The sequence below is a fragment of the Gracilinanus agilis genome, chromosome 5 (assembly GCF_016433145.1).
Source record: "Gracilinanus agilis isolate LMUSP501 chromosome 5, AgileGrace, whole genome shotgun sequence".
Taxonomy (NCBI): Eukaryota; Metazoa; Chordata; class Mammalia; order Didelphimorphia; family Didelphidae; genus Gracilinanus; species Gracilinanus agilis.
Genome location: NC_058134.1, coordinates 117,205,842 through 117,219,664, shown reverse-complemented (window position 1 = coordinate 117,219,664; position 13,823 = coordinate 117,205,842). Strand labels below are relative to the sequence as shown.

The window sequence follows — 13,823 nt, the reverse complement described above, 5'->3', positions numbered from 1 at the left end:
AGTATGTTAATTAAGCAACTGAACTTATAGGAAAGATGAGGTTGGGGAAGTGAATCAGATGTTTGAACATACCACTTTTAAGAAGAGAAACATTCCTGTTCTTAACAACAAAAGGGAGAGGAAGAAGCATTTGCATAAATTGCGAGTTGGCAAAGAGGGGTTGGGGGAGAGGGAAAGAACATGAAATATGTAACTATGGGAAAATATTCAAAATAAAAATTAAAAAAAGAAGCATTTCCATATAAACAGTAGAAAAGAAGATGATTAAAATGGGATCTATGAATTTCTATTATGTATAGGTTTCTTTTCTTAAAAGGGATATAATAAAATCAACATGCTACTTTCAAAGTCATTCTGCTTGTCTGTGTTTCTGTCTGCATTTCTTTGGATTTTCCTTTTAAACACTTCAATGACACACCTTTCTTCTTTGGAGAGGGTAACATTATTACTAGTCTGTCTGTCCTCACAACTCCCTCAAGAGAAACAAAACTTTTGTAACAATAATTTATAATTACCCCAAACTAATCAATCCACTGGCCATGTCTGGAAATATATGTCTTGTTATATATCCATCACTATTATCTCAGGAATTGGGTAGCTTACTGTATCATTGGTCCTCACAAACTCTGACAAGTCATTGCATTCTCTAATCTTGGAATTGTTTCTTTTATATTGTTGTTATTATTGTATAAATTGTTCGTGCTCTGTTAACTTCACTGCATCAGTTCATGTAAAATTTCTCTGAATCCATCCCTTTGTCATGTTTTTGACACAATAAAGTTCCTTTAAAAGCATATACTGGGGGCAGCTGGGTTAGCTCAGTGGATTGAAAGCCAGGCTTAGAGACGGGAGGTCCTAGGTTCAAATCTGGCCTCAGACACTTCCTAGCTGTGTAACCCTGGGCAAGTCACTTAACCCCCATTGCCTAGCCCTTACCACTCTTCTGCCTTGGAGCCAATACACAGTATTGACTCCAAGAAAAAAACAAACAAAAAAAGCATATACCATCAGCCATTCCTCAACTGATCCATTGTTTCTAGTTCTTTGCTACATCAAAACCAAAAGAGCTGTTATAAATATTCTTATACAAATGAGTCTTCTCTTTCTTTAATCTCTTTGGGCTATAAACCTAGTGGTTACTCATGTATATCTCAGTCATATCTTATCCTCTTTGGACAGCATTTATGAATGTTGTCTGTTTTGTGTAATATATGCATTTACTTGTATAATTCAAGTTTTCACAGAAAAAAAGACTAATAAAAGCAAAGGGCTGTTAAGTACCTACTATGTGCCAGGCACTATGCTAAGATTTGTGAATACAAAGAAAGGCAAAAACAGTACCTGTCCTCAAAAAGTTCCCTCTTCTTCCATAAGGTGGGGTTTTAGTTGAGACTGGACAGAAGGTGGCTAAAACAAGGAAAGAGAGCATGAGTATGGGAGACAGTCAGCCAGTAAAAATGCTCAAGAGTCAAGAGATGGACTGGCTTATGTCTGGAATAATGAGTCCAGTTTCTTTAGATCAAAGGGAATGTGGAAAGGAAGAAATAAGACTGAAAAGTTAGGAAAGAGGCCATTTTAAACAAAAAAGCCCACAAAAAGGTGCCTGAAATACTGATTCTGTGACCACCTGGGTACCAGCCTTTGTTTAATTCACCTTGTTCCAGGGTGGTCCATTAACAATCAAACATAAATAGGATATAAGCCTGATATCTTTTTCTTATTTCTTCAAAACTATTTTTAATGATGAAAATCACCATATTGAAAAATAGTTGGGCAGTCTCATATTTTTGGCCAGTTTAATAACTTAATTGTATTACCTATGTAATTGATACAGTCAGCTGAGTAGAAATTGGTTATTTTTAAAAAGTCTGTATGACTAGAGCCTCCTTTTAGTCATAGTTTCATTTATATAACTATAAATGTGTCTATCTCTGCATAGCATCAGAAAATAGAAATTCTGGAATTTCTCGTTTCTTCTCTCCTACATGTAATGAGATACTTGTTATATTTGGGGGACAAGAAATGGGGGGTGAAACAGACCTATGAAATATTTTTGCCTGTGTATGTTTTATCTCTTGTAGTGTAATCTAAATTCTCTGTTCTGTTAAAATGTTATAAAAATATCACAGTAAAGAAAGAGATGACTTTTTTCTTGTTATTCTGATATGTTTAAAACCACCTAAGCTTAAATGTTTCAGCAATTTAGAATTCAATTGAATTGTGGTTTTCAGTACCTTGGAAACTTCATTAATATAGTCTTGCACTTGGCAAAGATACTAATCCATGAAATAACTTTAAAATCTACTATGCACCATTAAATTCATTTAATGCTTCATAATAGGTGTTTAAATAAGTTTAACTACCCCATATTTTCTGGAGAACTTGGTTCTTCTTAGGGACTGCAAAGCAATTTATTTTAAAATGTTGCCTCAAGGTTGATTTTAATTCAGACACTTTTTACTGGAATTGTATCAGGAAGCTCTTTCACTGGGTATTATGACACTATTAGTTCGGTTTTTTTTTTTTTGAAAGCTTGATCTTTTGTTCATTGAGACACTGGGATAATGGAAAATATTTTAATATTATCTGGAACACCTACCAAAGGAAGTATTTGAAACAATATGGTCAGCATAGCATGAATATTCTCAAAGCTGCTAATGGGCCCAAACATATAATTTTCACTGAAAATGTTTTAATCACTATTAAAAGAGAAGTCATTCTTTGAACTACACCAATGTTACTACTGTGTCATTTCACCAAAGCATTAATTAGATCAGAGTAAGCCTCATGGAGCAAACAAGGGGAAAATCCATATGACTGTTCCACATGATATATTGAGCTTCCTTGGAAACATTCAGGGACATAAATATCTAATTGGCAAATAGTGATCTGGGATGGCGATGGCTCTTTTATATTATGGAGAAAGAAGAGGGGTGCAAACTGGATCAGGGAGGATTGGCCACTGAAAGATTCTCCCACTTAGTGGACCTTAAAGGGTTAAAATTTTAAAAAAATTAAAGGGTTAAAATTAAAAATCTTTCATCTGGCTCTCTCTTTCATCCCCTCTTCAGAATGAGTACTGGTTAAGATTCCCTTTCTAAGTTTTTCCTATAAGAGGTGGAAAGAGTAATGGGAGCCCTCTCTCACCCCAACAGAAATGGCAACTGTGAATACATAACAGTGGACGCTTGTGCTATCTAGGTCCTCTTGCTCTTGGGTATTGGGCTATTTTCCCTGAGCATCTAAATCATTGAACATCAAACCTACGAAAGACATTTCCAGGGGGCAGCTGGGTAGCTCAGTGGATTGAGAGTCAGGCCTAGAGAAGGGAGGTCCTAGGTTCAAATCAGGCCTCAAACACTTCCCAGCTGGGTGACCCTGGGCAAGTCACTTGACCCCCATTGCCCACTCTTACCACTCCTCCAGCTAGGAGCCAATACACAGAAGTTAAGGGTTTAAAAAATAAAATAATAAATAAATAAAATTTAAAAAAAGACATTTCCAGTCTGGGAGGAAACCATAGGATCATAGGGTTGAAAAAGAGACCTCAGACATCATCTAGCCCAACCACCTCGCTTTACAGATAAGGTTACTGAAGTCTGAAGAAGGCTAATACTTCCCCAAGATCATACACATTAGTAAGTGTCAGAGATAGGATTTGAATTCATGCCTTCCCACTTAAGGGTCAGTGTTTTTTCCACCATACTACAGAAGTTCTTAAACACTTAATTGGCGCTGGCTACTCTTTGGAAGGAGCCCCTGGCAACTGCTATAGGACTTGAAGATCACCACCAGCAAGAAAATATTCTGGGCCTGACTTGCCAGAAGACATAAACCTGGAGAAAACTGCCTAAGGAGTTCAGAACTTTACATGACTGATGCAAAGGGAAGTGAGTAGAACCAGAAGAACATGGCACTCACTAACAACAACATTGTATGATGAACAACTGTGAATGACCTGCTATGCTCAGCAATACAGTGATCCAAGACGGTGCCAAAGACCCAGGATGGAAAATACCACCAGCCCCCAGTCGGGGACTGAATGCAGATGAAATCATACTATATTTCACTTTTCTTTCTTCATTTTTTGTTTGTTCATATTCTCTTCCACAAAATGACTAACATGGAAAGATGTTTTACATGATTGCAAATGTAAAATCTATAATAGATTACTTAATATCTCAGAGAGGGAGAGAGGGAGAGAACTTGGAACTCAAAATTCTTTTTAAATGTTAAAAATTGTTTTTTTATGTAATTGAGGGAAAATAAAATGTTTTTTACAATGTGTAGAACTAAGGTGAAAGTTGATTCACTGTTGATTGAATAGCTCCACAAAGTGCTTCATGTTTGAATGTTATAAATATCAGCCTCCAGGGAGGGTATAGCAGTCAACATAGAATATTGCCGCTGCCTGGTTAACTTTGTCAGTGGGTACTTATGATTCTTTTGTGTTAAACAGTTATTTTTGTGTAGAGGAAATAACTGTCTTATACATGATCTATTGCTGCACACTGAAAGGTCTACTGGATCTTTCTATCTAACTTGAAAGTTCCTATATAGATTGTGTCCCTGTGTTAGAATGTTAGCTTTTTGAGATTAGGGATTATCTTGATTTTCTCTAATTAGCATCATACTTTATTTTCCATACATACATACATATACAAATATAGTGTTTACCATCGTGCTTTGCACCTAGAAAACAAGTAATAAATGCTTTTCAATTCAATTATTCATCCACATTTTACATAAAGTACCATTCTAGTTTCTTTAGAGAGATCCCAAACATGAGTCAAACCTAAACTTTAAGTAGTTCTCTCTGGAGCTTGTGAATGAGGATTAAAGAACCAAAGCATGTGGGGGAAGGGAGGAAGGACCCTGAATTCTCTCTAGATTGCCTGACTCCCCACCAAGGCTGAACCCAGTCTGAGTATGTGGGCTCAGATTTGATATGTATCCTTTTCCCTTACTAGAAGAGGGAGAGGGCAAGCATCTCAGCCTCCCTGGGCCAAGCAGCAGCCATGTATTTATTGCATCATCATGATTGTTTACATTATAATGGAGATGATTTATGAGAGAAAGCTAGTAAAAAAAAGCATTGGAACAAAATTATATTTTATTTAGGTTTTGACTCAAATAGGATCTAGTAAGTAGAATTATTCCTTTGCTATGTTCTCAAAATAATCCTAGAAGTTTTTATGTGCTCCCATATTGGTTTTCATGAATATTCATAAGGCAGAAGACCTACCTATCGGATTTGAACAATTTAAAGGTATTTAAACTGCTCCTAGAGGTTTGGTAATAATGAAAATTTAAATTCTGTATACTCAGTCTCTGGGGACCCCATCCTTTAAGAATAAATTGACATATTGTTCAATCAATTTGTTTAACAATAACTTTGCTATCATTCCTTTGTATGTTAGATATTATTCTTAACATTGTGTAAATTGATTTCATTTTCACTTTTCCAAAGGAAGCATTTTTCCAAAAGAGAAATAATAACGATTCTTTTTACAATTAGATCAAGCATTACTGCTTTAACTGATATTTTGGAATATTTTAATTCAATTCAATCTATGTATATTTAGTGAGCTCCTCTTATTTAACCAATAATGTATTAGACTTTGAAGAAGTTTTATTTTTAATTTTATCCTTTCCTTACCAGATTTTAGCAAGGAGGTATATGCCAGGAGATCACCAGAAAATGAAGAATTTTTTTGGCACCTTTCTTCGAATTCTCTATTCAGTGATTTTCTGGACTCCACAGACAGAAATTATGTTATTAGCTTATCAGCCAGACTTTTAGCAGAAGAAATACCAGCGGTAAGAGTTGAAAAGATTGGGGCAAAGGTGAAACTGAATATTGTAATGTGTTATCTTCAAAAGAGACTTAATGCTCTCAAAAAGGAACAGATTTTTCCAAACACCGCTCTCTTGTCCATGCCAGCTGAGAGCACATTTCTTACTTTTGTCTTTCTGTACCCACTTAGATTTATAGGATGTTGGAGAGTAAAAAGACCTTAGAAATCACTTGTCCAGGGTCATTTTACAGGTGAGGAACCTGAGATGATTGCAAAGCTAGTTAATGGCAGAGCCAAGATGCAGACCAAGAACATCTACCTCTAATCCACAATTTGTTCATCTATACCAAATCAGACCCCTCAGTGGGTACAAGATTTAGAAAAAGGGTGTGCAATCTAACATCTTACCAGACTCTACAAATCTACAGAGCCAAGGGAGGAGGAGAAGTTTGAGAACTGGAGGACAGTGCTTCAAGCAAAACCCTCTCTATTTGGTTCCTGAGACAACTTTAGCTCCTGGCATCCAGAGATCATCAGTGGATTGCAGTGAGAAGTTTGAGAACTGGAGGACAGTGCTTCAAGCAAAACCCTCTCTACTTGGTTCTGTAGATTTGTCCTTTTGCTAGATGCCACACTCAGGATCCCAGGGGAAAACAGGAAGCAGGGTGTCCTTTGCTCTGAGGTCTCCCAGGCTGGCAACAGTTTTTTGCCCCCCACTAATGGAGTCCACACTCAGGGCACAGACACACTTCCTCCTCCTTCATTCCAACCTGGAATTCCCAGCTCCAGCTCCTTCCTGCTAGCTATAACTTAATTCCTAATAACTAGCTAATCTAATCTTACTCATAACAGTTCTTAGTTCTTCTTTTCTAATAACAGCAAGTGATGTAATAATGTTGGCTAGAAACTCTCAAATCATAAACGATGTGGTGGGATATGAAACTTGCTTTTCCAGAATGTTTGGAAAATAGGATGTTCTGATTACATGTGACTTGCTTTACATGCCTATATCTACACTGTTCATTTTCAAAGGATTAGAATACAATTTACTTGTAATTAACACCTACAAGTACTACATCTTGGAAACTGTTGAACACAATTTGATCTTTCTTTGTTACTTAAGAAGGCACTTCATGATCTTGCAAAGCCTCAGGGCCAACATTTTGGACATCACTAATTATTTTATGGTACTTTAGTTGTGACCCTATGGCATGCTCTGATTAGTTTGTTCTTTTTAAATAAATATTTTATATAAAAAAAGGTTCCATGTAAAAGTTACTTTTTAATTTAGGGATAATTTATGGTACTCTTTCTGTGCAGGGATTGGGACTTGGGTGTTAGGAAACATGAGTTCTAGCTCTGCCATTAATTAGCTCTATGACCTTGGCCAACGCTAACTTCAATTTCAGTTTCCTTAATTCTAAAATAAGGATAATAATAGTTGTACTACAGCACAGGATAGTTGTGAGGCTCCAATGAAATCATGTATGTAAAGCAGTTTATAAAACATTATTAAATAGTCACAGCATCTTAACAACGACATTCAATCTACAAAATCCTTAGGAGGTGACAATCTAGTCACTTCTTTCTTTTTTTTTTAAACCCTTACCTTCCACCTTAGATCCATACCATATATTGGTTCCAAGGCAGAAGAGGAGTAAAGTCTAGGCAATTGGGATTAAGTGACTTGCTGAGGGTTACAGTTAGAAAGTATCTGAGGCCAAATTTGAACCCAGGACCTCCCATCTATAGACCTGGCTCTCAATTCACTAAGCCAACTGCCTCCCACCTAGGCATTTTGTGAACACATCCAGTAAAGGGAAAGGTCACCATCTTCCAAGTTAGTCCATTCCATTATTAGAGAGCTCTGGGAGTTAGAGATTTTCCCCTTAATATCAAGTTTAAAGTTGTCTCTTTCTATCCCTGGTTCTAACCTTTGAAAGCAAAAGAATAATTCTAATCCCTCATCATTTGATGTCCTCCACTGCTTGTAGCTTTCATATCCATAGGCTTCAAGTCAGTCATCTTCCTGAGTTCATATCTGGCTTCAGACACTACCTCTATGACCCTGGGTAAGTCTCTTAACCCTAATGATCTTACTTTCTTCATCTGCAAAATGAGTCGGAAAAGGAAATGGCAAACCAATTCAGGTTCTTTGCCAAGGAAACCTTGTACGGGGTCACAAAGAGTTAGAAACAGCCAAAACAATAGAACAACGAAACATTGTCTGCCTTAAGTCCTCTTTTCTCTAGGCTATGCTCTATCATCAGTTTTCATGTGGCACAATATTGAGACTATTCACCATCCTCACTGCCTCCTTCCACATGCTCTTCTATGGATCATTGTCCTTCTTGAAGTGTGGTACCCCAAACTGAACACAGTGCTCTAAGAGTGATCTGACCAAGAAAAAATATTGTCACATACCCCTAGTCGAGGACACCAGGCTTGTCTTTCCTAATGACCTGTTAGTTCTTGGTTATACAATGTTGACTCACACTGAATTGTTAATCCATTAAAACCTCTAATATTTTTTTCACATGAATTTCTATTTCCTCATTTTATACATATAATGTTGATTTTCTTTAAAAGTCCAAGTGAAAGGATTTCCTTTTGGGTTCAAATAATGTAGGCTGGTAATAAGCTATGATTTGGAAAGAAAAGAAAATTGCCTTTGAGGGTCTGACCTATTTCTTGTGGTCAGGAATTAGTTAGCCCATGTGAATTAGTAATAAATATCAGCCTTGACTGAGAGATAAAATTATAGTGTGCTGTACTCACTTTCCTTCTTCAAATGCATTTTTATGTAATTACTGACGAATACTCCTGCACTAATGTACTGCTCTGGTGCCTCATCATGGAGTAGAGGTGAGACAGGCTAGACAGACCAGAAAATCAGGACTTCTAGCAGGTTGTGTAGTTGTTCAGTCATTTTTCAGTCATGTCTGATTCTTTGTGACCCCGTTTGGGGTTTTCTTGGCAAAGATACTGGAGTGTTTGCCAGTTCCTTCTCCAGCTCATTTTACAGATGAGGATAATCAGACCAACAGAATTAAGTGACTGATCCAGGGTCACACAGTTAATAAGTTTCTGAGTCCAGATTTGAACTCAGGAAGATGAGTCTTCTTGACTCCAGGCTCAATACTCTCTCCAGGGCACCACCTTGCTATAAAGTAAGTGAAATCAGATTAATATCAACATTAAGGGCAGCCTTGAATGAGAAAAGATGTCACAGTCTATAGAGTGTTTATGTGGAAGGGCTAAAGATTGTCCTAAGATTTTCCTTGATGGTAGAGTAGGAGTAAAGTATCAGAAAATCTCAGACCTATTTCATTTTTAAAATACTCTTAGTAGATTACTTAATTTTAAAATATTTCCTAATCCTAGTTCTGCCACAAAACAGTGTGACTTGGTACAAAGCTACCTTTCTATGTATTTATTTTCTCAAGCTGTAATAGCACACACTTATATAAAGTTTATATTGCTATTTACATTTTGCTGATGAGAAAACTGAGGCTCACAAATATTAATTAACTTAAATAAAGTTGGTAACTGGTCCTTGCTAGAGTCAGAGTCATGCATAGAGATAGCCAGGGTGAAAAAAAATACTTCTTATTAAGCAATGAGAATAAATCTTACAACCCAATTCTTTAATTCTGTATTATTGTTTTTGTGCATGAGTGGGGGTGGATAATGCCATCTACAAATAGTGTCACTGTTATCTTAGGACACTGGGTTGTGACTGAGAGGAGTAATAGACATAAAGCCCATGGATTTGTTTAATAAAAATGAAAGAAAAAGAAGAGTTTCCTGTACCGAAGTTATCCTGAAAGACTCTCTGACCCACACCTACCACCAGAGATGTCTCAAATTTTGCTGTTGCTTTTTTTCCCTTGCCATGTTTTTCTTTTTAAACATACAGGTGCAATGATGTTATAAAACTCCAGATCTTCATGGGGCTTTATCACATTTCATAGTTTGTTCCTAAAGAGAGAGATTTTTATTTATCCAGGATCTCAGAGGTGGTGTGCAGATGGTGCTACATGGCTAATATCCTTTGTTAATAGCTGCCCAAGAGCAGCATTTAAAAAGACTCAAGAGAAAATACTAAAATTTCCATGATGTGCTGAATTATTAATTTTTTTGGACAGAGCTGGTTGGGCATATTTTGGGAACAGATTGTAGATTCTACCAAGTCATTGATGCTACTTCTATTGAAAATTAACATTTTGGAGGCATCTGGGTGGCTCAATGGATAGAACCATACCTAGAGATGATGGGAGATCCTGGGTTCAAATCTGGCCTCAGACATTTCCTAGCTGTGTGACCCCACTGGGCAGGTCACTTAACCCCATTGCCTAGCCCTTACTGCTCTTCTGCCTTAGAACTAATACTTAGTATTGATTTCTAAGATGAAAGATTAGGAATTTGAAAAGAAAACTAGCATTTTAATGGTGGAGAAAGACAGAAATAGTCAGCACTTGACTATTTTCATTAGCAGTTTTTGATTGTTTGAAAACCTTCCTTCCAACAGTGACAAAAATAGATTAAAATAAATAATAAAGCCTTGTTAATTGTTTTTGGAGAACTTTTGTACTAAAAAGCAAAATTGGTTAATCTACCTCATCACATGTAGTTCCCCTTTCCTCCTGGAGCCTTTATCAAAAATGAGAAAGGATATGATTCATTTTTGAATGATAAAATCATTCTTTTTCAAATAATTTCCCTCCCTTTCTTCACAATTGCTCCAAACTCACTTGCCTGATGCCTTTCCAGATTGTGGTTGTTTAAGTCTGGTCACACATCTCATCTTCTGTTCTTTGAATTTCCACTATTAGTTAATAACTAAGCTTTCTCTGACCTTATCTCCCCTTTTCTCTAATTCCTCCCAACTAAAAATCATTTCCCCCTCTTTACATGTTCTTTTAGCACTGTCCAGGTCTAGCAAATATTCATATCACATCCTACCATGTATCATATTTCTGTGTGAATACATCTAATCTCCTACTGGATTGTGTGTTTTTGGAGGCTAGAGACTGCTTCTTTTTAGCTTTTCTATCCCCAATTCTTTGCACATGCCACACACTTATAAATTATTTTTGCATTGAATTGAGACTATTTTCCCCTAGGACTTGTGGGAATCACTTAGTACATTATAATTATATTTCATACACTTACTGGCCATTCGTTCAAAAATGTTTATTGAATACCTTCTACATGCAGAACATTGCACTGAAGGAAATTTAAAAGAAGTTCTCAAGGAGCTTGCTGTATTAGAGGAGAAATGACATTTACTCATAACAATAAAATATAAATAGGAAGAGAACATAAGTGCATTAGAAAAGGGTATGATGCAAATTCCTAGGAGGAAAAGATAAGTTTTTACTAAGGAGATTAAGAAAGGCTTCTAAAAAAAAGTAGCATTTGAGGAAGGCTGGGAGGATGGGTAGGATTTCAATAATGAGGTTTTGGTCATTTGGAAATGCAAAAGTATGCCTGTTTTTTTTAATGAGTATATAGTTCTAATTTTGGCTTGCCTCTTCTTTTCTATTATATGTTCTTTGGTACATGTTGGCACAAAAATGTCCCATACATTTATAAATCTTTGGTAATTTTTATTGGCTTGATGACTTCTTTTATTACTGTCTTTTTTCCCTCCCACTCTTTTTTCTTGCCTTATTATTGTTCCTCCTTTGATAGCATGCTTCTCCCTCCACTTATCCACTTTATATCTATAAGATGTCCTTTAGAGGCACTAGGAAGGACTCCATGCCAGCCCAGTAGTGGCTCCATTATGTCACATAGTACTTTGAATGGAGTAACCCCAATGTGGAATGTCAGGCATCCTCCAGTATACAATGGATGGGGACTATTTAGAGGGAGATGGGAAGAAGATCAGGCCTTTTCTGGGCCTATTCGAATGGACTCCAGAGGTCTAGTCCAGCTTGTAGTTCAACAAGGATCTCCTCTGCGGTATCCTCAACAAATGTTCATTCTACTCTTATTGGAAAGCTTTTAGAGAGTCAGTATAGCATAGTGGATAGAGAGCTAGACCAATATTAAGGAAGACCTTGGTTCAAACCCTGCATCTGACAATTATTACCTATGTGACCCTGGGCAAATAATTTAACTTTCCTGTGCCTCAGTTTTTTCTTTTGTAAAACAAAGAGGTTGGGTTGGACTTAATACCACCCATAACTCATCAACTGATGATGACTGTGTGAGATCAAATGAAACCATGTAAATAAACTCTTTTCTAAACCACAATGACCCACACAAATGTCAACCATCATTATTGTTATTTTTCTAGGTATTATACCATCATCTTCTTCACTCCCTGATGTCTCCTTTTACTTCTTTTTAATTAAATGAATTTTTTTTATTTAAAAAAATTTATTTCCTCTCCCTGTAATCTCCCTCCTCTAGCTGAGACAGCAAAACAGAGAAAACCATTATAACAAATATGACAATTAAGCAAAACAAATTCCCCCATTAGTGATGTTCCAAAAAAGTGTTTTGGTCTGTACTCTAAGTCTATCACCTCTGTCGAATGGGTAGCGTGTTTCACTATGGATCCTCTAGATTTGTGGATGGTATTGTGTTGCCCAGAGTTCTTCAGTCTTTCAATGCTGTTGTCTTTACTCTGTTGTCAATATGAAAATTGTTCTCCTGGTTCTACTCACTTGATTCTGCATCAGTTCATATAAATCTCTGAAGCTTTCTCAGTTACCAACCCTCATCAATTACCCTGATCTATTCAAATAGCAAACTAATATTTTATTCCATTCATATACCATGATTTGTTTTTAGTTGTTTTGGTCATTTTTCAGTCACGTCTGACTCTATATGACCCCACATAGGGTTTTCTTGGCAAAGATACTGGCATAGTTTGCCATTTCCTTCTCCAACTCATTTTTCATAGGAGAAAACTGAGCTAAGTAGGGTTAAGTGCCTTGCCCAGGGTCCCAAAGCTAGTAAGTATCTGAGCTTAGATTTGAACTCAGCTCTTCTTTATTCCAGGCCTGGTATTCTATCTACTGTGCTATCTAGCTACCCCATAGTTTTTTTAGTGATTCCTTAATTGGTGAACATTCCTTTAGTCTTCTGTTCTCTTTTCTCCTTTCTTTGATCTCTTTGGGGCATAGGCCCAGGAGAGGTATTCTTGGATCAAAGGGTATGACTATGCTCTTTTTAATATGAATATAATTGGTGATCATATTTCTTGCCTAGGAAATAACTTCTATGCAGAAACGGCGTGAGGCAGCCCGGCAAGCCCTAATGGGAAAGGTTCCTGCAGATCATACTACCCTATTTCAAAGGTAAGGTATCATTTTATATCAAGTAAGTTTTCAATCCATACATTTTTTCTCATCTAAAAATTTTTTGAGTACTCATATATGCCATTTATTTCCTAAATTGTCAATAAAAATGAAAAATTCCCTAGGAAAAAATATCAAAGTGGGCTAATTTTAATTCAACCATATTCCCTTTTTAATTTATCACTATTCTGTAACAAATATAATAAATAAGCTTTCATAAAAGAAGAAGAAAGTTATTAAATAATTATAATTAAATAACAATTTTGTGTCTGGATCACTGTTACAGCAGCTTAGTGCAATGGGAGAGTATGGCCCTTAGAGTCAAGAAAAACTGCATTCACATTCTTGCTCAGGTAATTACAGCTTTATGAGCCTGGATGAGTCATTTAACTTCTCTGTAAGTTCAGAATCCTCATCTATAAAAACAGAGGATTTCCCTTCCAGTTTTCAGCCCATGACCTCAGGGCATTTTGAGGCAAACAATAAGAGCTGTACCTAGGGGCAGCTAGATAGTACAATAGAAAGTACACCAGTAGAGGACCCAGGTTCAAATGTAGTCTCAGACACTTCCTACCTGTGTGACCCTGAGCAAGTCACTTAATCCTAAGTGTGTGACCCTTATCACGCTTTTGTCTTGGATAGAAGGAGAGAGAGAGAGAGAGAGAGAGAGAGAGAGAGAGAGAGAGAGAGAGAGAGAGAGAGAGAGAGA

The 13,823-nt window shown here is 36.6% G+C and overlaps 1 protein-coding gene across 1 annotated transcript in view; it reads left to right on the top strand.

Annotated features, from left to right (window-relative positions):
• LRGUK (leucine rich repeats and guanylate kinase domain containing) overlaps window positions 1–13,823 on the top strand; it is a 126,326-nt gene that overhangs the window by 78,919 nt on the left and 33,584 nt on the right. Inside the window, exons 13-14 of the mRNA XM_044678025.1 lie at window positions 5,663–5,820; window positions 13,026–13,114. Coding sequence (XP_044533960.1) covers window positions 5,663–5,820; window positions 13,026–13,114 — 247 coding nt within the window. The remainder of the gene's footprint in view (window positions 1–5,662; window positions 5,821–13,025; window positions 13,115–13,823) is intronic.